At 38.3% G+C, this 27,312-nt stretch overlaps 1 protein-coding gene and 1 long non-coding RNA gene across 2 annotated transcripts; one reads left to right on the forward strand and one right to left on the reverse strand.

The window, feature by feature from the left end:
- Positions 1-484: 484 nt before the first annotated feature.
- On the forward strand, positions 485-3,424 carry LOC127646164 (uncharacterized). Its single transcript, XR_007970894.1, has 3 exons — positions 485-1,495; positions 1,765-1,939; positions 2,831-3,424. It is a non-coding gene; the product is annotated as an uncharacterized LOC127646164 (long non-coding RNA).
- A 24-nt stretch (positions 3,425-3,448) lies between these two features.
- LOC127646165 (putative helicase mov-10-B.1) lies at positions 3,449-26,908 on the reverse strand. The gene is made up of 23 exons (XM_052129640.1): positions 26,767-26,908; positions 25,239-25,344; positions 24,981-25,138; positions 23,919-24,160; positions 23,472-23,727; positions 23,018-23,158; positions 22,514-22,676; positions 22,245-22,396; positions 14,390-14,560; positions 14,065-14,212; positions 13,810-13,971; positions 13,393-13,496; positions 13,121-13,218; positions 12,926-13,024; positions 10,072-10,183; positions 9,856-9,973; positions 9,433-9,624; positions 8,446-8,508; positions 8,223-8,348; positions 7,882-7,970; positions 6,476-6,588; positions 6,346-6,393; positions 3,449-4,896 (listed from the first exon to the last, which is right to left on the reverse strand). Exons 1-23 carry the CDS (start codon positions 26,883-26,885, stop codon positions 3,848-3,850), a joined length of 4,029 nt encoding a protein of 1,342 aa, XP_051985600.1. The 5' UTR covers positions 26,886-26,908; the 3' UTR covers positions 3,449-3,847.
- Between the last annotated feature and the right edge of the window lie 404 nt (positions 26,909-27,312).

A 27,312-nucleotide genomic window follows, 5' to 3' on the forward strand; every position in this document is an offset into this window, starting at 1 on the left:
AAGGGATTTGATCATAACATTTCTGCAAGTTTCAGACAAGACAAACTTAAATAATAATAATAAATTAATAAATACATTTAAATGTTGCACCATATTTACAAAATAAAAATTTATCTTAACATAAAAGGTTTATCTGGAAAATCAAACCTCAAAAGTGAAAGATAATGCCAAAATGTACACTTGTAATAATAACTAATGATGAAAACAGTTTTGTTTTGTATTTTTAATAACAATTTAGAAAATCTTGCCAAGGTTTGATAAGGAAACTAATACTTTTTCAATACATTGCTAAGAAGCATTTGAAATCTAACCAGGTTCAATTCAGTTGAAAGTAAACAAATAAAACTGATCAATAATGAAATGCATGATATATGACCCATTTATATGCGAGCTGTGTTATCGCCTTAGTAATAATTGATTCGTAATGTTTATTATATTTGTTTTGGAATTCATTGAAATATGTAGCCCATTCAATGGAAGACATCACCTGTAAAATATATATTTACGGCAGCATCTACAGAAAGAAATTAATAATGTTATCGCAACCATTTTGGAGTAGACGGCACGCCTACGTCACTGCAGTTGCGCGCGCATTGTTGAGGCAAAAAACAGCGGGAAAAAACTCGAGGAAAACAGGCGACATCGACGGAATAAGGAACAAATGTCTTGTTGTGCCGTTTGGTGTTACAATAGGAATACAAAAAAGTATTCATATCTTATTTTTTATTGAATAACGTCAACATGGTTTTTTGAGCCATTAAACGGACAGATGAAATAATCCGGAATTCTCGTCTCTGCAGCGCTCATGTCATATCAGGTAAGGTTTCCAGGTCTCCGCGGTTTAAAACGTACACAAAGGCTAAATCAGTGATGTAGATAATAACAATAAACTAGTAAAAGCAGCATCCACAATGCTGGCATTCTCAGTTGGCTATTTCATAATATTAAACGCCATAGACCAACTTAAGCAACATCAGAGTGTAAGCATAAGAAGCATGCAAACAAACCAAATTGATCATAGACAGTTTAGCTATAACATCACTGAATATTTATGCGAGCGTTTAATGAATTAATGGGGCATCCAGCAATATTATATCTGTGATAATCTACGAATGAGCACAAATTTAGCTAAGCTTGGGACCACATAATATTATTGACGTTACAACGTAATGACTGAGGATGTGTTACATGAGAGGCATCCATGGATCCAGAAAGTCCAGACTTTGTTCCCTCATTGTTTACTTATTCAAAGCAGAATCAGTGTATGGAAGCTCCAAACAAAATGGAAAGGTAATCTACTCCCTTGGTTTGATATACTACCAACATTTCTAAAGGTAAAATTATATCTTAACTAATATTTCATTATTGTTTTGGTTATAGGTTCAATAGGATGAGAAAGAGGGATTAAGCTATCAGCAAGTCCTCACTGGCTGACACATCAAGCTCTCTCACTGCAGATCAAGGGTCCTCCACTGTCAAGAGGAGCTTTGTACTAGTAAGAGTTTCACATATGCTTGTTAACCCAGAACTCCTTTTGTGACCATGTGGAGTCACGCATAATTCCATAACAACCTATGCAAACAATTTGTTGTTAGTCCACTGGTCTAACATTTATCCACATCTGTATATTTAAATCAGTGTTGCACTGGATGAAGACCTTAGTTTTCAAAATGCTGTAAATTATTAATTCATATTTGAAGTATGATGAATCCATTTCAGTAAAGGTATGAAGTTTTCTCATCATACATACTATCATTCTCTTAGATGAAGATGCCAGGATCCCTCAAGCCATCTAAAGTGAACTTAAAGTCCAGCATGAACAGCTTCTAACAGAGTGTCAATCAAAGAGGAGAATGAGCAGCTGAAGAGGCACTTAGTAGCAGGAGGTTCTCTTTCAGCTCAATCAGAAACAAAGCTGAAAAGTTCCTTTTCTTTACTGGTATAACCACTATCATATTTGAGTCGTTGCTATCTAAATTGAAAGTCAGTTTAGCAATGATGCATGGAACTTTGAGCCTGTAAGATCACCTGTTAGTTCTGTTAATGAAACTGCGCTTGGGTGTGAGTAATAACAACAGTGCCTTCAGGTTTAATGTAACAGATACTATCATTGCCATTATTTTAAGAAACTTGCTCCCTATAATGGCACAGACATGTTTTAAACAGAAATATAGGCAATGTCAGTGTATCATTGACCGCAGTGAGGTTTTTATTGATAGACCTAGTAATCTGACTGCTCGTGCACAGACATGGGCAAATTATAAGCATCACCATATGGTTAAATACTTAGTTGAGGTAACACCAGCAGGAGCGATTTCTTTTTTTGTCACCAAGTTGGGGTGGCCGCGTTTCTGACAAAGAAATAACATCAAAATCAGGATTCTTCGAATTGCTGGAGCCAAAGGATGACATTTTGGCTGATGTGGATAAATGTTTAGGATTTTTGATTAGGGAGGACTTTGCAGCATATGGAGCCACCCTTCATATCCCACATTTCACAAAAGGAAAGAAACGGCTCTCTGCTCATGAAGTTGACACATCAAGAAGACTATCAAATTTAAGAATACATGTAGAAAGAGTCATTGGTCAATGGACGGACATTCAAACTTTTAACATCTGTAATTCCACTTATTCAGGTAGACATCCTGGATGATATGGTGATAGTGTGCAGGGCATTAACAAATCTTTGCTGAAGTGTAGTGCCTAAGTGATAGACACACTAACAAGGCAGCTAATCATTCACAATGTGAAAAAGAAGCAAACTGCTTAACTAAGATGGTGCTACGCATGGTACATTTTGTACATTTACATATTTAAAATCTCCTTGTAGATGGCTGCGTTGACGCTCGACTTGAGAAAACACCAGCAGATGACATGGCACCCCAAATCATCACTGACTGGAAACTTCACACTGGACTTCAAGCAAATTGGATTCTGTGCCTCTCCACTCTTCCTCCAGACTCTGGGTCCTTGATTTCCAAATAAAATGCAAAATGTACTTTCATCTGAAAAGAGGACTTTGGACCAATGAGCAATAATTATTTGCAGTAATTCATGCAAAAGGAGCCCCGACCAAGTATTGAGTACATATATTAACATAATTTTCAGAAGGTCGACATTTCTGTATTATAAATTCTTTATTCTAATATTTTGAGGTACTGAATTTTTGAATTCTATGAGCTGTAAACTGTAATCATCAAGATTAAAACACAAAAAGGCTTAAAATATTTCACTTTGTGTAATGAATCTAGAATATATTAAAGTTCTACTTTTTGAATAAAATTAAATAATTTTTTTTTATACTTGTGTCTGGTCTCATTACATTGCTGTAATAGTTGAACCTGTTTTACTGTTTTCGATGCAAGTCCACTGTGTATGTAATGGTGTGATAAATGCACATTTTAACACTAAGAATAAAAGTTCACACGGGTGTATTGAAAGTGTTTTTTTATTTTTTAATAATGAATTTAATTACTTCACATGCAGTTTTGTGAGTAGTCACAAAATTATGAAACATTAAAAATTTACAGAAATCAGTTTTTCAGCTTTTACTAGCCCTTTTATCAAATCAATACAACATTTGGGGTGAAAATTGACTAAGTTCATATTAAGTATATTGGACATTCTCTATTAACTAGAAGCATTTTGTTTTTAAAAAATTTGAATTTATTGACCAAAATCCATAGATGTTAGGAGCAACATCAAATACTTGTGAAACACACACTAGAGCAAATGTGCACAGATAAGATGATAAAATGAGAAATTAAGTTGCAGATTGTAAAGGAACAATGTACATGAACATTTATATTTTGTCCATGTTGTTTTTTTTTTTTTTGGTTATTGCATTTTAGGTCTTGCACTGTTTGCAAAGCCACTTAGGTGACCATCTTTTGATCTGAACACACTTGTAGTGGAAACGACTTCTGCACTTGGCACAGCGAATCATCATGACATAATCTGGCCTGTTGCAGTCTGGACAGTACATTGTGTGTTCATCAATAAGGCAGGGATCCATGCTCCGGGTCATCAGCTCTGGTAGAATATGGTCGAGGAAGAGACGTTCAGCCTTAGGCAAGGCTCTCAGCAGCAAGTCTTCGTCTCTCACAATACGATTGATGACCATGACCTGTTTGGTCCAAACTACAAAGTCACTGTAATGGACATCGCACACAAAAATCTGCAGCTGGACTTGGTAATAGTAACGGTGGTTCCTCTTCAGCTGCCATGTTGTGTCAAGGCAGAACTGTGGGTCTTCAATCTCCAAGCTGGTCAGGCCCTCTCTATATGGGCACTTAATCTCCAGTGTTCCCTTCCCACAACATGAACAGCTCACAATCCCATCAGGTGATGCACCAAGGTGTAAGTTGTCTGGGTGAACAACAAGACCAGAGAGCCTAGCAGAGAAATTCACATGACCTTTACTCATTTGTTCAATGTAGCATTTTCTTGCTGTATCCTCCATTTCTCTCCCCCAGAATACAGCCTGTACTTGTGGACCCTCTGTCTTATTGTAATGCATGATGTTTATAATGTCATTGTCTTTAGGCTCTGCATCTTTGCACCAAAGGTGGAAGTTTGTGCTTGTTATTCTGCCTTCTCTGTGTGTGTGCCAGGCCGTGCATTTTGATTGCTCCCTGGTAGTACGCTCGAGAGTTTCACATTGATCTAAAGTAAGCTTATTTTTAAGTCTCTGATATATCTCAAGACTCTTCTCCTTTAGTACCTGTGGTGGGAGGCCCCTTAACGGTTTGTCATATACAGAACTAAGTGGCTCAGGTAGGTTTGTTTCAATGTCCGATTCAGATGCAGAATCTTGGTCACTGACGTCCATACTGGTGGGAATAGCTGCATAAGGTGCAATGCTTCTGTTCTCCCTTAGGTCATTATCGGTGAGCTCTATAATGTAACAAACGATGGTCATTAGGTTTAGTTATAGCAGTTATATGTCTAATTTGTAAGTTAATTTTGAAACTGCACATTCATTTCCTCTCAAGACTTACTTTGTCCCTTACTATTAGCTATCCATTTACATTAATGACAAATATGACTGAAAATGAACTTGATAAATATTAAATCAATTGATGTTCATGCCCTTCACATTAAGCCTGCCAATTTTCTCAGGAATGACTTTGAGTTGGCTAGCTATTCTCTTTGGCTTGCTGAAACTGATCTGACTCACGGGTGCTGGCTTAACCTCTCTCCTGGATATGTCTTTCCACAAGCAGGTCCCTGATGTGCTTGCTGTGTCTGTCCTTCCCATCCTGACATAAAGCTCAACCTTAAAAAGCATTGCGGCTGCATGACCCTAACCTGCGATGATTAGCCTGTTATTAGAGCATGAATTTGATGTAAACAATAGCTCTAGATAATATTCACGTATGCAGTTCATAGAGGGCATACTGTATTAGCCCTATAGTTACAGCATTAAATAATATTTTGTCCTATATCTAGAAATAACATTTTACATAGACTAGATAGTAGTAGGCAGCAGCAGTATTACAATAAAAACAGTTAATACTAACCCAGCCATGCAAGTATGTCCGTAATACACGAAAATTATTAGACAAATCTCGGTATTCAATGTGCTGGAAATGACCGCAAAGTACAAAATTATATGCATCAAGAGATTTGTATGCCTTGAGTTTTTCCACAAGGTATATGGGAGATGTTCGGCACTGTAACTAATCTGAAAAGGACCTATTTTGTGTTTGTAAACAGCTTTGATGGTTTTTGTGGGCGGAGCCTAACTGGTGGCAGAAAGTGACAGTTCTGCAGTAGCGGTGTCAGATATGAATGCCAAAATCCATAGGAATATGGATGATCTGGATGACTTCGAGTTATTTTAATGGTTTAAAGTGATAAAATCTCTCCAAAAGCAGTAGTATTTACATTGACTGATTGAATTATGAATTGAATGTTATTTGCATTTTTGACTTGCTGCTATATATATGTTAAGATGAATCTTGTATAGCTGCGTTTTATGTCCTTGCTGCTGGCTAGGCAGTATTAAGATGAATCTTCATTTAATGTCAATACTGTAACTTTCCTAGAAAATAAAATTATTTCCCATTGTAACATTAATGAAACTTCTGTCATCATTTACTCCCTTGTGTTGTTTCAAACCCATATGAGATGTTCGGCAGAATGTTAGCTGCAGTCTTTATTCACATTCATTGCATAATTTGAATGGTGCAGTGAATGGATCCATCTGTGTTCCAAGAAAGTCATACCGGTCTGGAACAACATGACGGTGAGCAAAGGATGACAGATTTTTATTTTTGGGTGAAAGATTTCTTTAAGTATGTGGAATGTCTGATTGTTTATAGTCTGGTACTCATTGTTCACCTCTAGACTCTGGGTGCACATTCTGCTGTAGAGGGCTCTCATCCATATCTATTCAGAAACACACACAAGTCAAGTGAGCACATTCCATATTTACACTTGCGATATGCATGTATTGTGTAAGGCTGCATACCATCTGAAGTGATTGATAAAGTTGCCAGACGATTGACCACATCCTCTTCCCCTTCAGCATCTTTGCAGGCAAAACCAGTGCAGCCCTGCTCATGTTCACAGTAACGGATAAACCTGAGACACAAATAAATCATGGTAAAGAATACATTTTTGGTTTGGGCATGGGTTCCCAAACATTTTTGTCAGCTGTACTTGAGGTACCCCCTAAGATTGTATAGTAAGTTAGGGTTATGTTAAATTTACAATAAATATCATTTATTGAATTGAATTTCACAGTATACTTGCATATTCACTCATGAAATACAGGATTATGTTAGATATGGAAATGTCTATTATAAATTATTTTACTTATTATTACATTTTAATAAATGAGTTTCAGGGTTCCCACAGTCATGAAAAACAGGGAATTCTACAATTGTATTTTTTTCAGGCAGGAAATGTAATGGAAATTTCTATAGTGAATATATTTTTTTCTAGTTTTTCTTTGCTTTAAAATTATTATAAGATATTGCTATTGTGTACAGTAAAATAATGTCAGTGAATCGTTCTTCTAAATCAGTTCCTTTTAATAAATTAGCTGCAATAGTTCCTGAATTGGTCTAAATGATTAATTAGCAAATAGGTTTGAATCAAAATTATTTAAAAAAATCTCTATCCAATAATCACAAATGCCTAGAAAGATCATGGAAAGAAAAGAGTGAATCTTGCACTCAAAAAAAATATTTTAGCCTAAATTTAAGATTTACGCATTTAAATTTCATAACAAAATTACATTAAATTTAATTTTATAATTATTTTTTAACATTTATTTTATTAAAGATTACTCAATTCAATTGAATGGAATTTTTGATATGAAATTGAAATGTGTCAAGCTTTTTTTTTTTTTCTTTTCTTTTTTTTTTTTACACATTTACAGTGTATATTTTATGTTTCCTGGTTTGACGGTTTTCATTTTAAACCATTTCTGATGCTACATTTTAAACAATTGGATTTGCTATTGCCACAAACTCACAAACCCTCTGTTGTTCCATCACAAACAACAAGGTGTGAAAACATTTTTGTTTACTGAAATAAACCAGAACTGTTCCAGTAATGGTTTCAATTTGATTCCAAGAGTAGCAATAAACTTTTTGTTCTCAAATCTTTTCTGTTGATTTGACTCTTTTGTTTGTGTTGTACCCAACAAAAAAAAACACTGTAGCCCAAAGTATAAAGCAAGTTTTAGACTTGTGCATAATTATTCATGTATCTGTTAAATTATATACTATTTTTCTGTATTGCATACTTTTGGAAGATTTAAACCTCTAATGCCCATTGTTTGTAATTGCATACAGGTTTGGAGTGACATGAGGTTGAGTAAATAATGACGTACGTTTAACACAAGTATAGTTAACCCTAAAGTCTTACCTCTGCCAAGTAGGGTCCTTGCTTAGTATGACTGGGTTTCCCACCACAATGAGCAGGGCTTTTGCTCTAGTCATGGCCACATTAAACCTCTGTGGGCAACAGAAGAGGTTATTACAAGATTGTATGATTAATCTAATCTAAGATGTCTAATGAGCACTACTTCATTTGTCTCTGAGGATTAGCTTTAGTCCTGCAGCTAAAACAAATCTATTATCCAATTCCATAAACGCCGACCCATAGCTTTTATTCAACCATACATTTAATTTGATTAACTCCTTTACTTAAGTAAAAGTGGTATTACAGTGCAAAACTAATTCACTAAGATCGATGATAAAGTATACCTTCTCATTTGAAAGGAAGCCAATGTTGAATTCTTGGTCCATCTTGACATAGTTGATGCTGCTGCGGACGGTGGACACAATGATGACTTTCCTCTCCTGACCCTGGAACTCTTCAACTGACCCCACCTACAAGAACAAAATAATGAAACAGCAAATGATTAATCTCATGACTTATCTTGAGCTCAGCGTTATTTGAAGGGGGGGAAAAAAATCACATGCCAACCTTGATGTCTTTCCACTTGCTCAATTCTGCCACAGTGTTCAGAGCTTTCTGAACCTTCTCCACCTGTGGAAAAAAATACAATCTCAAGTTAGGATTTAATTTAAACCTGGGTCTAATTTTTGTTTTACTTCTTTACTTTCTTTAGCCTTTTCCCATTTTTATTGAAAGGTACATTTGGGAAAGAAGACTTAAAGGAATAGTTCACCCAAAAATGAAAATTCTCTCATCATTTACTCACCCTCAGGCTATTTCAGCTGCATATTCTTTCTTCTGATGAACACAAACAAAGATTTTTGGAAGAATATTTCAGCTCTGTAGGTCCATAAAATTCAAGTGAATTTTTGAAGCTCCAAAAAGCACATACAGCCATCATAAAAGTAATCCATACAACTCCGCTTTTGGCCAGCTTGTTGACAAGGGTGGAGTTCAAACTGCCTCTCTCGTGACATAAGCACGTAAGTCTCCTCTGCACAGATTTTGATACGTAGGTACCATATTATAAGCTGTTCCTATGGAGCGCGTAGCCGTTTCCACACAAAAACAGTATATGCAGCAGTCTGAGTAAAGAGCTCAGTCTGAGGCATCTCCTCTTTTCACTTGTATTCAAACATCTCTCCTTGTTTACTGTTCCAAGATGGTAACGCAGTTGACATATCCAAACCAGCTGAATGAGGCATCTATGTATGAATATCTATGCTCATCTGTTGTAAACAACACTGTGCTTCCAGTTTTACACACCTAGTGTTTCGCTTCAGAAGACATAAATTCATCCACTGGAGTTGTATGGATTAATTTTATGATGGCTATGTGTGTTTTTTGGAGCTTCAAAAATTTGGCACCCATTCACATGGACCTACAGAGCTGAGATATTCTTCCAAAAATCTTCGCTTGTGTTCTGCTGAAGAAAGTCATACACTTCTGGGATGGCATGAGGGTGAGTAAATGTCAATTATTATATGCATTTGTTGTACAAATGTGTATTCTTGCCTGCTTCCTGTAAGGAGCGATAATGCCAATGTCATTGGCGATGAGTTTGGGAAGCCCCTTCTTTCCCTGCGTTTGCATGAGTTTGTTCAAGTAGCTGACGATGACCTCAATCTCAGTCACGTTGAAGAATGATGGACTGTTGGCCTCTCTTTCATCCTTCCCCATCACTCCATGAAATAAAACAGGAAATCCCTGTTCATCAGAGAAACAAACAGAAACTAATCTGAATAGTGACACATATTCAGATGTATGCACCGATAATGCACAAAAGCATAGTTAACTCTTGTTAACAATACTAACACCAGATAACACTGGTTTAGCCACTTTAAAGTGTGTTCAGTATATTTTGTGCAGACTGACTTGTTAAAGGACACAGCAGTGGTATGTAGAGCACCATGTACATGTAAGAAGCAGGTATGGTACCTTCTTAGGAAGATGCTCCCAGCAACAGAATGCCTCACGTTCCATCTGATTAGCAAACACTTGCAGCTCATTCTCATAGAAAAGCTCATTGGGGATCTTAAGAATGGAGGGGTGAGACCTTGGATGGGGTGTGGAGATGAGAGAGAGTAGAACTGGACTGTAAGTGATTGCAAAGCAACTTTAACATCTGGAAATGATTGGTGACAAGACCAGCACCTGTAGTTGCGTAGAAGCTTGGTGACGAAGCGACGGTCATATTTAAGGTGACCATCCTGGATCTTCTGATAGAGAGCGTTCTGTTTCATAAGCCTCTCTAGGAGTGAATATCCTGAATCAAAGCAAAACGAAGTAAAGCAAAGAACATCTAAATGGGTGAATCTCACAAAACTGCATATAAACTGGGTTATATTAGACCGCTAAAAGAAACTCAGCAAAAAAAACGAAACGTCCCTTTTTCAGGACACTGTATTTTAAAGATAATCTTGTAAAAATCCAAATAACTTGACAGATCTTTATTGTAAAGAGTTTAAACTATGTTTTTCATGCTTGTTAAATTAGCCATTAACAATTAATGAACACCTGTGTCACTGGACAAGAAAGGACTGGCAAAAAGGACTGACGAGTCACGGTTTTGTCTCACCAGGGGTAATGGTCAGACTCACGTTTATCGTCAAAGGAATGAGCATTACACCGAAGCCTGTACTCTGGAGTGGGATCGATTTGGAGGTGGAGGGTCTGTCATGGTCTGGGGCGGTGTGTCACAGCATCATTGGACTGAGCTTGTTGTCATTGCAAGCAATCTCAACACTGTGCATTACAGGGAAGACATCCTCCTCCCTCATGTGGTACACTTCCTGCAGGCCCATCCTAACATGACCCTCCAGCATGACAATGCCACTAGCCATACTGCTCATTTTGTGCATGATTTCCTGCAAGACAGGAATGTCAGTGTTCTGCCATGGCCAGCAAAGAGCCCGGATCTCAATCCCATTGAGCACTGCAGTACTTAATGCAGCTGGTGGCCACACCAGATACTGACTATCCCTTTTTGTTCAGGGACACATTATTCCATTTTTGTTAGTCACACGTCTGTGAAACTTGTTCAGTTTATGTCTCAGTTATTGAATCTTTTTATGTTCATACAAATATTTACACATGTTAAGTTTGCTGAAAATAAAAGCAGTTGAATGTGAGAGGTTGTTTCTTTTTTGCTGAGTTTATAATAATAAAATAAACAAGAGGGATACATTTGTACTCAACTGCCAGATAAATGTCACAATGCAAACATCCTAATGGTTCTAAACAAAATAGTCTTGATCCAGACATTTCTATGTGGTAGTCAATCATAGAATTTAAAAATTTGGATTTCTAGGCCTGGAAAAATAGTCTTTGAATCTAGAAGTCTTAGAAATCGATAAAAAGTCATGGAAATGTCCAGTGAATATAAATTTTTCTAGTTTTCCTCAACTTAAAATATCTCTCCAGCTAGATTTTGCTCTTGTGCAGAGTACAACATATTCGCTAGGGCTGGGTATTGATATAGATTTCCTGATTTGATTCACAAGCCCTCGATTTAATTAGATTCAGATTTTGATACCAATACACATGGGTATACTTCAGTAATTCCAGTAATGTCAATTTTGCTTACATATTCTCTCCCAGCTAATGCTGTTAATTATACTGAGGAGCTTATAACTAGGTACATTATGAAAATATAAAGTTTACTAATTATATTTTATTAGATTTTCATCATTGTTGGTCACATTTTAGCTTTTTAGAAATGAAAAATTCTATGTATTCTATCAATAAATATGATATTATATTGCATATATTATATATTTTGTAACATGTTTATTGCTTACATGCATAATTTGTACTACTTACAAGTATTTACACTGATTTGTTAAAAATGTGCTAAAAGCCAATACCGTCTCTTTATGAAAACTGTCTGTTCTGAAAAGATTGTCTATAAATGTACGCATATTAACTAGAGAGGACTCGAATGGCTTTACCTCATCTGTGCTATGTGTGATTAGAATAAAATAAAAATAAAAAAAGCATTTTATCAACAACTGACTGTAAAGAAGAGAAAAGGTGTTAAAACAGATATTATTCAATGAAAAATGGTTGAATGTGGATCTTGTCTTTGGATACTTATTGGAACAAGCCAAACCAAGATTTACTCTCAAAATGCAGTGAAAGTATCTTGCTGATCTTCTTCCCCACTAGTTTACACTATTTTACTGGCGAGAGAAATCTGAACATTTACCAGCCAGTGGCTAATCATAGACATTTTAGTCACAGTGCGAAATTTGGTCACATTTGCGAGTGATTTCCTCCCATTGTGTGAAGACTTCCACATAGAGTCAAAAATCGATCTTGGGGTTTAAGAATAGATATCCATTAATAAAAAAAGCCATATTTTTTCCCCTGCCCTAATGTTTGCAAACCATAGAGATTTCTGATTTGTGAGCGAATCGTTCTTTTGGGTCAATGAATACTGTAGGTCAAATCGATACACAAATCTGTATGAATAATTAATGAATGAATTGGTCTAAATAAAAATTATTTTTAAAAATCCATAAACAGCAATCCCAAATGATTGGAAAGGTCATTGAAAATTGGTCAAAAACGGTGGAACACTGTAGTTTAACTCCAACACTTTAAGGTTTGTTCTAGGGTTTAGTTCCGGTTGAAAGGAGCACAACACTGTTAAAAAGACTAGCTTAGACCAGTACGTAATGCGTAGTAGTACGTACCAGTACCAGTATTTCCATGCTGGTCTTGGCTTGTTTATGTAGGATAATGCTGGTTTGGTTCTGATATAGCAATACTGTTTTCCAGTATAACATACAAATGAATTCTTTCTGATTAAGCTATTTAAGAAGCCTACACATGCACACCATCATCCCATGCTGAAGACCAGCATCCACAACACAACATATGCTGGTTATGAAGTATGCTGGTCTTTCTAGCAGGTAATACGGTATTTCAAAATAAAATACAAGGAAATTCATAAAAATAAAAAAAATAAAAAGAAAAGAAATGCTGTTGTGAAACATCTGAGTACCCAGTCCATGTTGCTGTGCTAATGGAGATCTCAGGACGGGGCCCAGCTGCTGTGGGTCTCCGGCCAGAACCAGCTGGCCCTTCACAGGGTTGAGCAACCCTGGAGAAGAGAGAGGGAAATGTATAAAGAAGCAATCTCTTGGTTTAATTAATGTTCTCATTCTCCTATCCTCACTGGCCCCAAACCCTCATTTACCTGCAATCCCGATGATACACTCAGGCTCCACAGCTTGTCCAGCCTCATCTATAAAGATGTGTGTGAAGTGACCCTTAGCGAAGCCTGCTGACACAAGCCTGAAGAAAACACACAAAGATTTATAGCCAGAAGCACAGAAGCTGTTGTAGAGCAGTACAAAGTAACTTGACAAATAATATGACAGGACCATTACAATAGTGCCTATTACAAAAGTAGGATTGTAGTGAACCATGATTCAGGAGGTAAATAAGTTAGAAATGACATCACTGTACCTTCCAGCAGTGATCAAGGTAACCACGATGACTGTGTATTTCATCATTGCTTCTCTGGACAGGAGGAGAAAGCTGTCCTGAGCCTCATTCCAGTTACTGTGTTCCTATAGGGAATAAACAATCTGAAATACTTTGGCTCTTTTATGTTTATTTGACTGTATGTGTGTCAGAGATATATTTATTTTAAAGTCAAGTGGAAAATGCATCTGTAACCTATTTTACTTCCGTAATGTGAGGTTAATTTGGGAAGTAGCCTCCAGTTACCATTATCTCAGAAAATAAATAGCCTTATAATGCATTTCAATCATATTTTGTGTTAAAACAGCTTCAACTTTGGCAGTCCAATCAAATAATGTGTGTTCAGTCCACATATTCCATTCTAGAAACATTTAGAACAGTCCAAAGATAATGTCTTACCAGCAGTTTCTGTGGTACAGTAAGAGGGTCTCTACTGGGAGCATAGAGACGATACAGGCGATGGGCATCCACGTATCCTAATAACCTCTCACACAACAGATCACAAGCACTGTTCGAGGGAGCACAGGCCAGGATGTGGGCATTGGCAACAGACTTATTCACCTAATACACACAAACCAACACACAGACATAAGTCACAAGGGTTTAACCTTGCAATAAACACAGGAATAAACTGATCATCCTGAATATATTTACCTGCTTTATGGCTTCCACCAGTGTGACAGTTTTGCCTGTCCCAGGAGGTCCAAAGATTAGGTATGGTGCTGGTTTGGATGTGCCCGACACAATGTGCTGAACTGCAGCCTTCTGCTCAGGGTTCTTCTCTAAATCCTTATTAAACATGCTGTAGGAAAAACGCAGTAAGATTTAATGGGGTTTTTGCATCTTTATTAGTGATAGAGTGGAGATGAATGGGAAATTACTGAGGAAATTCATAACACATGTCTGTGCGTGTGTGTTCATACTGTATCTGTCCACAAAGGACAGAGGTGTAACAGTGTGTCTGAGTGTGCATGCTGACCTTAGGTGTGGTAATGTATAGTTTCTTTTGCCATTATCAGAGGGAAACAGCACATCTCCCAGTTTGTGCTGGACGGCAAGCTCCACCGCTCTGAGCTGAAGCTTTATGGGTAAGCGATTGATGTTGAACTCCACATCAAACTTCATGTTACTGAGAAACCTCTGGAGAAGACTATAAAAACAGAACAGAGGAACCATAATTTTTACATTTCAGATAGGATTCAATTAAAAGAAAAATATTTATATTTTATTGTTGTTGTTATTATGATTGTAATTATTAGGGGCAAAGCACTGAGGGTGCAATTAGTATTAATCCATTAGTATTATTATTATTATTATTCTGGCTGGGAGTCTATGGCAGCCCTATGAACCGTTTATAGGAAAATTATGAAATTTGGCGCACTGATAGGGGTCATGAATAGCACCCATTCCAAATTTGGAGTATCTAGGACATATTCTGTAGTGCCACCACCACGTCTAAAATGCACTTTCCTTTTGTGTGTATCTTTTAAAGTGTTTGTCCTACAAACACAATTCTTGTTTTGTCTGATTACTCTCCTCCTGATGATTCTCTGCCCATTACAGTCGCTGCCATCTTGGATTATGTAATTCATAATTTTTTCACTACTGCTCCTTCAAACTTGGCCTAATATGCACACAAATTAATCTCCAGACCAAGCCGCTAATAATGCATGATACAGAATTTTGATATATGACTTTGTTGAAAAGTTATGCATAGACATAGTTAACAAGGTGGCAGTGAAAAACAATTTGAGGCTGTATCCTGGCAATGCTGTGACCAATCTAAACAAAACTTGGGATGCCTCATGAGGACCATGGTCTGCGGGCACATGCAGAGGTTCGCAACTGTGCCACCTTTGATTTCTTTGCCTGTAACTTTTTAACCGTATGTCCTAAAATCATGGGGTTGGTGTCTCACATCATTCCTTAGGTCAGAGGTGGCCAAACTTTTTCCTATAAAGGGCCAAAAATCTAAATTGATTGAGCCAAAAGAGAACATTGCATTATAACAAATTCTGGTTGGGTCTGGTGTGGAGTGGATTTCCCCCCTTACATGACTCATATAGGGAGTGTTCTTTTACTTTTACTTTTAATTTCAGAGAAATTATTCATACACCAAAAGTGGTTAATGTTCTATAAAATTATTATTGTATCATTAATAAAGTTTTATTTAACATCAAGGCCATTTAACACATCCAGATTTTATTTTTGTTAATATTATTATTAACTACATTGTAGCATTGGATAATATTTAGCGCGTGAACATGACACTGAACTGATGTTTGCACTGATGTGACTCATCTGTGCACGTTTATAGTGAGTGCGTCCTCCACTGACTCAGCAACAGCTGCACAATGGACGGCACGAAACAAAAAATATTAATAATGTTTAGCGAAAATTCAAACGAAGAACGCAATGAATATATTTGAAACGATATCAGGTTGGGATTTTTTCCCCAGAGCCTCCATGGATGGGACTAGACATAAAAATGAGACGTGTCTCTCTTCCCCATGCAGCTGGAACATTATACAAATAATTTTAGATATTTCTGCCTTTCTTGCAAATGTGCTGCATTATGAATAATGAGGGAGCACCAAGATATGAAAGGCCCATGCAATATGCGTTGATTATAAACAGGAACAATATAGCTCCCTTAAGATGGAGTACACTTGACATTGCATAGCTACACATATGGGAGTGCTTTCTTACATGACCTAACTGAAACCTCTCTACAATAACGTCAATATTCTAATATTGGGTGTTTGAGCCCCACCTGTTTTGGCGCGAAACTGTCAGCTATAAAAACTGGCGCACAAACACCATTTCCTCAGAATTTCTTTCTTCAAGACAGCGACTATCTTTTGTCTAGAAGCCCTCTACCTTCGCCTTCAATATACACATGTCAGCAGGCGGAATCTTCGTGGGAAAACATTCCGCTCCCCTGCAGTGTTCCGGCGAACATCACACTGCCTCACCGATTGACCGCTGATTGCTGGTGAACGGGCCTCAGCATCCTGATTTCCCCACAGTGCTTCGGCAGGGTTTGTGTATCCTTACAAAGCAACTGTATATTGTGTAAACTATACTGTGTGATATAAATATATATACATTTATATATTTATATATCTAAAAGAGTCACTTACATGTTCCCTTCTTTTTAAAGATGTCGTTCCATAAGTGTTCCTTGTGCGGCACATCCCGCCATCAGATCAGCTTGAGAGCTGCGTTTACTGTCTGGGCCGCACCCACGCAGAGTCAGCCTCAGGCGCCCTCCCTCCAGCTCTTCTGTGATACCCAATGATTCACTCGAGGAGGCACGGTGAGGTTGAGCAAGATGACTTTGAGGTGGTCCTTATGGCGGCACATGCCCCGTAAGCCCCTCAATCTCTCCAAAGCGCATGTTTTCCGATACAGCTATGTGCAAGATGAGCTCCAGCCTTCTGAAAGAGCAGGCAGCCTCGTCACGTGCAGCGGTTCTGACGCTGAGGATAATAATGACGATGTCATCATGTCTTTCGCTGCATCAGGTGAGTGGTCAGAGGATGATGCTGCCATCCCTCCCCCAGCGAGGGCGAGGAATGTGCACGTGCCACTGACAGGGAGATGCTCCATGTCCTTACAAGGGCGGCCGAAGAGCTTCACCTTGAGTGGTCTCCTCCAGAGGAACCTGAACAGTCTCGACTCGATGAATAGTTCCAGCAGTCCGGACGCCGTATATAGCAGCGTCACGCAAATCTACACTCACTCTTCCCGAAGTTCATAAAGAACTATCCAAGTCCAGTAACGCCATCCTCTGTAATGTGGATCACGGGGAAGAAAACGGTTATGCAAAATTTCCCCTTGTGGTGGAGGCATTAGCGGCACACCTCTGTCCAGCGAGTAACAGGCTGTGGAAATCACGCCCCATACATCCTTCCAAATGGTGTCGACAAACATCCGCACTGGCGGGAAAAGCTTACTCAGTGGCAGGGCAATCTTGATTAGCACACCATGCAATTGTGGTGCTCCAGGTATTTCAAGCAAAGCTCCTCAGGCAAATGGAAGAGCACAGCTTCGATCCATAGACATTCAAAGAACTCTGTACCACTACAGAATTAGTACTGCATGCCACGAAAGTCACTGCGCAGGCCGTCGGCAAGTCCGTGGACAACCTAGCAGTTCTGGATCGATATATATGGCTGATCAGGAAAAAGCCACTCTGTTGTATGCTCCAGTGTCTCCAGCCGGCCACTTTGGCAGCTCTGTGAATAAGTTTACTGAGCATTATGACGTGACTCAGCAGCAGTCACAGGCTATGAGACATTTAATGCCCAAACGGTGTATATCACAGCCGGTTCGCCAGTGCCTGACTAAAAGCCCCATACCTGCTGCCTCACCGGCACCTGTGTATCAGCACGCACAGCAAAAGCGTTCCTGATGGGCACAACCCTTTGAAGCAGAAAGCAGAGCCTGCGGTTCCCTCCGGGTCTGCTCCAAAAAAGGCTTGATTGGAGACACAAAACACTGTTTCCCATCTACCCACTTTTGTTTGTTGGGAAAGGAATATTATTGTTCACAATATTATTCAAAATGTTGTTTCTTTGTCTTGCACTCAAATAAATGCAATAAAAAATACAATTAGTGCAAAAAAGAATACAGCATTCATTGCAAATGCACGACATGCTCACACATTCTCAATAAACAGCCCTTTTCACTCTTCAAAGCACACACATTATGTGCAACTGCTTTCCTATAGTGAGCAGCACATTAAATCATACAGTGAGCAAACCAAATTGCTCTCTGTCCCATTACACGGATGCATGGCGAGCCCTAACGGATATTTCAAAATGGGTGCAAAAACGATGGTTATACGATCCAATTTGCATGCCGGCCACCACATTTCAATGGCATTCTGTCTTCCATGGTTTCGCATGAAGACGCGCCAGTGTTACAAGCCGAAATACAGTCTCATCATAAAAAACGCAATAGAGATTGTGCCATATTTTCAAGCATAAAAAGGTTTTTACAGCCATTATTTTCTTGTTCCAAAGAAAGACAGCAGACTTTGGTCAATCCTGGATCTGAGACATTTAAATTGCACACTAATAAAGTGCCATTAAAAATTATTACTCAGAAATGGATCTTATCGCATGTACGCCCACACGATTGGTTTGCGTCGATAGATCTGAAGGAGGCGTCCTTTCATATCCAAATTGTACAACATCACAGTATGTTTTTGAGATTCGCATTCTAGGGAACACCGTATCAATGCAAAGTCCTGCCGTTCAGACTATCTCTGGCTCCTCGCACATTCACAAAGTGCATCAATGAGATACTCATCCCTCTGAGACAGAGGCGTACGCATCTTGAACTACCTCGACGATTGGCTGTTACTGACACAATCAGAGGCTTTGTTATGCCAGCACAGAGACTTACTGCTTCAGCCATTCTACAGTGTCTATCTCAGTTCAAACTGGGGAGAACAGTTCAACTGATGTTGTTTCAGAAATCATTGGAATTTATGGTGGCGCATCAATTACATTAAGGTCTCTTACACATGAGACTTCTTCAGTGCTGGCTGAAGCGCCGTGTGCCACGAAGTGCTTGGCCCCAAGGGCACATGCACATCACTATATCCCTTCACTGTATAGCTGCTTTGGCACCATGGACAGCTCCTGCGTTTTAACAGCAAGGTGTCACGCTGGGGCAAGTTGTCACGCAGCGCCAAAAGCTATCGGCTGTATTTCTAGCCTTAAAGGCTTTTCAGTCAGAAATAGCAAACTGTCATGTCCTGGTTTGCTCAGACAACATGGCAATTGTGGCATATACAAACCGGCAAATCAGAATTCAGGAAACTTCACCCTCAAACTGTATTGAGGGTTTGGGATATATTTGGCAATACAGAAATCTATTTGCCTCAGTGGAGAATACCCACTGTCCCCTCTGGTACTCGAAGTCCCAAGGTGTCAGGCGGAAAGTGGTGACCATGGATGCTTCCGACATAGGTTGGGGGGGCAGTGTGCAATGGACGCCCGACTTTTGGCACCTGAGGAGGAGGGCGTGGCACATCAACCGCCTAGAGCTATCGGCTGTATTTCTAGCCTTAAAGGCTTTTCATTCAGAAATAAGGAGCTGCCATGTCCTGGTTCGCTCAGACAACATGACATTTGTGGCATAAATAAACAGCAAATGCGGAATTCATTAACCACCACTGTTGAGACTGACGCGTTGCCTCCTATGGAGCAAGCATCATCTCCTCTCCCTGAGAGCGACATATGTTCCAGGCCGCCTGAATTACGGTGCGGGCCTACTGTCATGCCAAGGGATGATACCGGGTGAATGGAGACTCAAACTATACTGAGGAAATGGGAAATATTTGGCAAAGCAGAAATCGATCCATTTGCCTCAGTGGAGAATGCCCACTGTCCCCTCTGGTATTCGAAGTCCCAAGCCCTGCTGAGGCCGGCAAAAAACAAATATGCATTTAAGTATGCCTTATTCACTCTATCATATGCAAAGTCCGAGAGGACAAGGGAACGGTTCTATTAGTTACGCCGGGATGGCCCAACCAGCCATTGTTTCCAGACATGATGGAGATGCTGTACAGCTCACCATGGGAAATACAACTGAAGAGGACTCTCATCTCTCAGGCACAAATCACAATCTGGCATCCCTAGCCCCAGCTGTGGAACCTGCATGTGTGGCCCCTGAACGGGCACACTATATGCACCAGAACTGATGCGTTCAGTCATGAACACCATTTTACAGGCCAGAGCACCGTCCATGACATGCCTCTACACACTAAAATGGAAGGTGTTCACCGATTGGTGTCTCTTACATGGCAAGGACCCAGTAAACTGCCCCATACATGAAATTCTAATATTTCTTCAAGAGCGAATAGATACAGGACATCCCCCACATCAATACTTAGTGTACGTGGCAACTATATCTGCGCATCACGCACATGAAGCTCGCGCTTCTATAGGCAAGCATGATTTGATCATAAACATCCTTAAAAGGAGCAAGACAATTAAACCCACCTTGGCCAGCTACAGTCCCAACTTGGAACATAACTTTAATCCTAAAAGCTCTCACAGGGCCCCCCTTCGAGCCTTTAGACTCTGTTGAATGGCACATGCTCTCCATTAAGACCACACTACAAATGGCTCAGACCTCAATAAAACGGGTCTGTGGCCTACATTCACTATCAGTCGACAATTCATGTTTGGAATTTATGGTGTATTTCTTTGAAGGCATGATGTGTTTCTTTTAATTAGTTATATGCTGACTATATCTTTAAAATATATGGTGTGTCTCATTAAAATACATGATGTATTTCTTACATGATGAATACCTTTAAGTTAGGTATCTCTTATATGATATATTTCTCACATGGTGTGTTGCTATCCATATGCATAGCTATGTAATACCTCGCTCCCTTTGTCTCAGGTAACCAAGGTTACGTACGTTACGAGACGTTTTAACATGCCACTTGCTTACAGAGACCTGGTATAAGCAATTTTCTTGTCAAATTAACAGGTTTAGAAAGGTGTATACATCTGTAACACCTTAAGTTCAGTAACTGTGCGACAAAGCACTTTATCACTTTGCACGCTCACACTTCTGACACTGCTGACAGCTGCACGAGAGAGAAAGTGAAAGACAGAGCAGATTTATTTGCGCAGCTTCTGGAATTACAGTTTGATACTGATTTGATTTGTTCATCTACATCTATTGTTTTACTAATTCGCATCCGCACTGTAAAGTGAATAAAAGTGTGCAGGAATTTCCCGCATTTTGAATGTGGATATTGCGGGAATCATTAGCCAAATTTCAGGCTCTGCATTATATTAAAAATATTATTATATAATAATTATATAAAAAGGTTGCCCTGGTTCCCCTCCTTTATGATTTCATTATACAAAACATTTACAAATACATTACTCTGCAATATGGTAAATTAATGCAATGAAAAGCAGCGTCAATAGCAATTATAAAAATAAAAAAAAAGAACTTGTCATATACTTCAAGGCGGGCCAAATCAAAGGTCCTAGTTTGGCCATCTCTGCCTTAGGTCATGCGGATTTCAACGATACCAGTTTTTCCCCATATCAGCCATAATTCTTCTCCACCATATTGACTTAAATTAAAAAAAAATTTTAAATACAGATTTAAAAGGAAATTGGTATGCATCACTGACATCATGTCCCGATGATACTTAAGCAGTTTGAGACAAGCCACCTATAGTTCACTTGTGTGGCTCAGTGTGTTAAAGCACTGTTTTATAGTTTCAAGTGTCCTGGGTTAGATTCCCGCTTGGCCCAGCTGCTGATTGGAGCAGTGGTGAGAGGCATTAAATGTCAAAAGGGAAGATCCTGGTTCGATCCTGCCCTGAGGTATGATGGTGTTACTTTGGTGTGTGTGTCATATACTACATATGCATATATGTACTCTAAGTATTCTTTGTGTTGTGCAGTGGTTTCCATGCTGGTGCTTTTTCTTTATTAATTATTGAAGTAAATTAAGTAAATATATTTGAAATATGTTTGTGTTATTTATTTATTATTTGTAACAAATGTAATATATCATTCAATATAACATATGGGTATATGGAGTATAAAATAATGTATATTTTGTATTTATTGTATAAATCTCTTTAATTTTTGTTTTTGTTGTAATCTGTTCTGTATGCTGTACAGTGTTGACGAACAACATTTATTTGTTAGCATAAGGTAGTTACAATTTCTATTTATTTGTTTTAACAATGTAGTTGCTTTCTGTTAATATTAAAATGTCATGTTAACATTGTATTCTTAAGAATTTGAAAGTTTTTTGATTGCAAGTTCCTCTCTTACTTAGTGGCGAAGCCGAGTTTAACTCTCTCAAGCTCAACTCGATGGACGTAGCCTTTGTAGACAGTGATAGGGTGGTCCTTGTCCGCAGACACACAGACACTCAGAAGATCTCCTCTCAATACAGACGGTCTGTTCTCTGCAACACCAGGTACCTGAGTTAAAAAAGAGAGAGGGAGGAGATGGAGCAATCAGACAATTTAAATATGAAGTATTCAACCTGTCTTGATTATGTTACAGCAGTAATAAGGTAACAAATGCATGTCATTCACTTTGAGAATGAGTAGCTTTTTGTTGGATTTGTCACGGGTCATGATCTGGCCATGGAGGTCATACTTCTTGATGTCCACCTCCATCTGAATCTCCTCCAGGTGTAGGAGGATGTGGAAGCGCTCTGTGTAGTTCTTCATACACAGCTGAGCCTCCAATACTCGCCTGAGAACATACAGACATAAATGATCAATACATACATACACACACAAAGGAGTAGAATATGTAGAGGAGAATGGAAAATGCTGTGATGTGCACAAGTTCATTTATACATTTAATTAATTTGTGTTTGAATGAAAATGTTTTTGAATGTGTTACAATCCTTTATCATAAAATTAACACAAATAATATTTTTTCAACCTTAATAAAAAAAAAAAAAATACATGTAAAAAAGCATTGATCTATGTTTTTGATCCCTAGTTCAGTAAGAATAGTACCTTATTGTAAAGTGTTACCAACTTTCACAACTATTTAATTTGTTCTAAAAGAGGTCCATGCATGCTTGCCTCAATCTGGGAAGTTGCTGTCTTACTGAGGGGGATAGGCCTTCAGAGTCCTCCAATTTTTGTCTGGCCAACTCCTTCAAGTATGCTGGGTACTTGAACTCCTTCAGCTTTACCACAGACTTCAGAGCGTGTGTGAAAAAACTAAAAAAAAAGAAAAAAAGAGGAACAAGTCAACAAAACTGAATCGTCTTCACATTTTAGGCAGTGAGCTTCCAATAAGTCTACAACACAGACTTATAAACCATTTAAAAATCTGTACAGGCAGATGTAGCATCTTTCAAAAACAAAAGGTTTCAGTTAATAATTTATTCCATGAGCAAAATTGTGGGATGGATGGATAAAGAGACAGACAGACACGATGGATGGAGGGATGGATGGACAGACAGACAACCAGTTAGGTAGATAGATGGATGATACTGAGACAGACAGACAGATGGATAGATAGTGATGTAACCTCTCAGGTGGTACACCTTCTTCAACATTCCTGTTCTTAGGTCGGAGTCGTCTGTTCTGTTTGGGGTTGTATTGGCTCACTGGTCCAAGCTGTGCAGCTAGTTGGGTCTGAACGACAGCCTCCAGTTCTTGGACGATGCAGAATGGTTTAGCCGTTTCTGGGGGCTCCGACACCGGGCAGAACTCAAAGTACATGGTGGCTGGAAAGTGTCCATGATGATGGACTTTGTAATGCACCTCAACAACATAACGCTCACCTAGTAGTACAAAATAAATATTAAAAGTGAATTTTATATGCCATTTATTTGGCAATCTGGCTTGCCGGATAACAATCTAATTTTAAAAACTGTTGTTTTAAGATCATGATTACTGTCAGGATGTTAAGATATTTATGTTTTGCACAAATGTTATGGGTCTATGAATTTGATGGTCTCTGGGTTCTCCTCACCTGGACACAGGAGAAGAGGGCAAACACGCTTTACTCTCTTCTCATCCACTAGAGTGAAGCAGCGCATCCCGTGCAGAGCTGTGTAGTAGCTGAAGTTGATGCATCTCTGGCCCTTATTTACGATATAAAACTTCACCACAAACAGCTTCCCAAGCTCCTCGATACTGAACGTAACCTTCCCTTTGGTGCCCTTAGGGTCAGAGGTTATTTCAACACCTCCTTTGTCTTTGATGAGTTCAGCTCTAAAAGAGAGACACATGAATTATAAAAGGAACATGTACCTTTGAGAAGAGAAGCTCTTCAAAAATGTATCAATAAACAACCCAAATCATGTGACCACAATATCATAATTTTTTTTTAACATACTTACTCCTCTCCCAACTTCATTTGAAGAGACAACTAGAAGTAAGCCATTTGTAGGTGGATATATACAGTATATATATATATATATATATATATATATATATATATATCGAATATATCAAAGGGCTCGATCCCTATTTCTAAAATTGTCAGGTGGAATAAAAGCGACACTTCATGGGACAAAAATGTGTACATGCTCCTGAATGCAAGATGAGTCACAAATAATTTTTATCCAGATTTGCTGATGAGAAAGACTATTTTAAATGTGTATACCTGCTAAATGTTCATTCAGGAGAACACCATCATATCCAACTTTTTCCCGAACGCAGAGGTGTTCCACGATTCGAAGTGTTTTCACATGCATCTGCATATTGTCTTAGTATTTTCTTGGTAATGTAATGTTTAAGCTATTACATTTGTAAAAACTACCAAAGAAAAAAAAAATTGAGAAACTTTACAGAGTTGAGAAGACCATTTTTTTATAGACAGTGCCTCACATGAGGGTGTAGATGACATGAAGTGAAGGTCAGAGATAAGATATGTTTCGAGACCAGAAATACAAAACAGGCATTTAGAATAAATTAGAATCATCATTAGAGGTTGCTCAGGAAAACTGTGGAGATGGAGTTAAAGCTAATAGATATGGACTAAAAGCCACAAATATCCCAAAAATTATCTGTCAGTTACTACTACCCTCACCGTTTCACTCTGAGTTTGCTGAGGATTTCTGAAGCGAGTTTTCTCTTTGGGGTAAGGATGGGGTTAGTGGTCGGAGGACAAGAAGAAGAGGATGCTGGGGCTGGTGAAGAGTCTGGGGACGCTGTGCTGGTGTTCTGTTGTGTGTAGTATATTCGCACCTGACAGTAGATGAGAATTATGATGAGCAGGAGAGAAATGGCACAAATATGATATGCCAATACTTGTTCAATAAAACAAAAGTTAAATACTTGACCTCACCTTTGGTTTGCCATGAAACATAACTTTCCCAGGCGTTATGCTGGCTATGTTAAAGACTTTTAAAGCATTGATCACACTGGAAAATGAAGGTTCTTTGCTTCCATCCCTGAAAAAAAAAAGAGAGAGATATTTAACACACAATAACTTGCAAATATTGCCAAGAATGTGAAGATAGCATTTCTACAATATACAGACAAGAATAACAAGACACAGATGTCGTGGAAATTCTTTGAAGAATCTCTCTAAGATGCAAGAAAACTCTCAATAGTCCAGGGTTCCAGATGCCAAAGTTGAAGTTTATTGTGTCACCAACAAACTTGAGATGGTCAGCTGTCCGTTCTGAATACACAATTCCAAGTTCTCATTTATATACCTTTTAGTTATCTCTTTTGGACCCCTCAATCTCTCATGTCCACTATCTCTGACCAATGGGCCCAGAGTAAGCATTCCATTATCGCCACCATTGTCTTTCAGGCCTTCTACTTTTTAACTATTGGTGGAAAGTCCTTCGCCTATCTTTCCTCCTTTGAATATAGAGCTACAGATGTCTACTTTCCATAGATTGTGCTGTCACACTTTATGTAAGGGACTTTTCTACACATAGTGACCAAATACACCTCTGCCTTCTTTTACAGTATAATAACATCATATTGGTTACCTTTGTTTGTTTACACAGAATATTGATTAATTATTTTTAGAAAAGACACCATACAGACAAGTAAAATAGCAGTTTACATACAAAGTGTCTGCATAGTGTCGTGGAATATCGTGGTGAATCTCTCTAAGTTGAAGAAAACTCTCAGAGTCTTGAGTTCCAGATGCCAAAGTTGTAGTTTATTGAAGACCAACAAACATGAGTTCAGCCAGCTGTCTGTCCTGACTCTATCCTCCTAAGTTCTCAGTTATATACACCTTTTGTTATCTTTTTACCTGTTATCTCTGTCCAATGGGATATTTACCCTTGTCCCTTTCCACCAATATGTTTTAGTTCTCACTTTAGGTAAATATTGGTGGAAAATTCCCCATCTCACTATTTTTAAAAAACATGCATCATACATGAAAGAACATACATCAAACATACATCAAACATACAGCTGGTGAATTCACACATTCTGGACACATGTTCTAGTTCATGGTAAGCACACGTCAACTTAAAAACATCAGTGCAAGAGACTCTTTCACACACCTCAGCAACTTTTCACTTGAGGTGACCTTGTTTGAACATACACTTCAACATTAACACATTTAAGACATGAAAGAAAATACAAGAGATATATTTAATAAATGAACGATATATGTCAATATGAGTATCATCTTAATCCTTAATAAATGAACGATATATGTGAATATTAGTATCATCCTAATCATAAAGGATTTTTCTACCATAATAGTCCGTATAGTTTTGGTACAAATAACATACTATTTACTTTAAGAGACAAATAAATCGAAACTTAACAACTGAATCGCGTGAAATGAACAGCCAGCCAGCCAATAACCATATATTACTACATTAGTCACTGATTCAAACCTTTTAAACTCTAAGTTGTAAATCTCCCGAAGCTCGTTTTTGTCCGTTTTCGATATCCTCTCCCCCAAAAACTCAAGGAAGCTAACTCCTACTTCGTATGATGCTCTGATAGAGGACATTGTTCTATCATTAAGTGAAGTGTGTTTAGGATGTGGTCTACTTTTGAATCGAAACTGTTCACTTCTATCTGGTCTAAAAACGGTACGTCAACAAACTACAACACTAAGTGATAAACGAAAGTCAGCTGGAAATGTATTTAGGACTAAACTATATTTACTACTTCTCGCTCCGTAAATATTTTTCTCATTTAGTGTAATGTTCTCCCGCAGTTTCACATTTGGATGTCATGTTTGTAAATTACGTTTTATGATTAGACAAAGTTTTTGTGACACTTTCTAAATGTCGTGGGCGTTACATATGAGGAATAACGGAAAAGGAGAGACACTTTTCACTGATAGTCAAGTTGATTTCAAATTTAATGAAAACTGTTAGATGATACCTATAGAGATTATGTGCCTATATTTCCGTCAAATCAATGTGTAAAAT

This window comes from Xyrauchen texanus, chromosome 7 (assembly GCF_025860055.1).
Source record: "Xyrauchen texanus isolate HMW12.3.18 chromosome 7, RBS_HiC_50CHRs, whole genome shotgun sequence".
NCBI classification, from domain to species: Eukaryota; Metazoa; Chordata; class Actinopteri; order Cypriniformes; family Catostomidae; genus Xyrauchen; species Xyrauchen texanus.

What these genes read in the sequence shown, in the direction of transcription:
- LOC127646165 (XM_052129640.1), bottom strand. Translation starts at nt 26,885, where the DNA reads ATGTCCTCTATCAGAGCATCATACGAAGTAGGAGTTAGCTTCCTTGAG. An exon ending in CCCTCTTCTCCTGTGTCCAG is followed by an intron (nt 23,728 to 23,918) that starts GTGAGGAGAACC and finishes TTGTACTACTAG; the next exon opens with GTGAGCGTTATGTTGTTGAG. An exon ending in TTTATCAATCACTTCAGATG is followed by an intron (nt 6,394 to 6,475) that starts GTATGCAGCCTT and finishes GTTTCTGAATAG; the next exon opens with ATATGGATGAGAGCCCTCTA.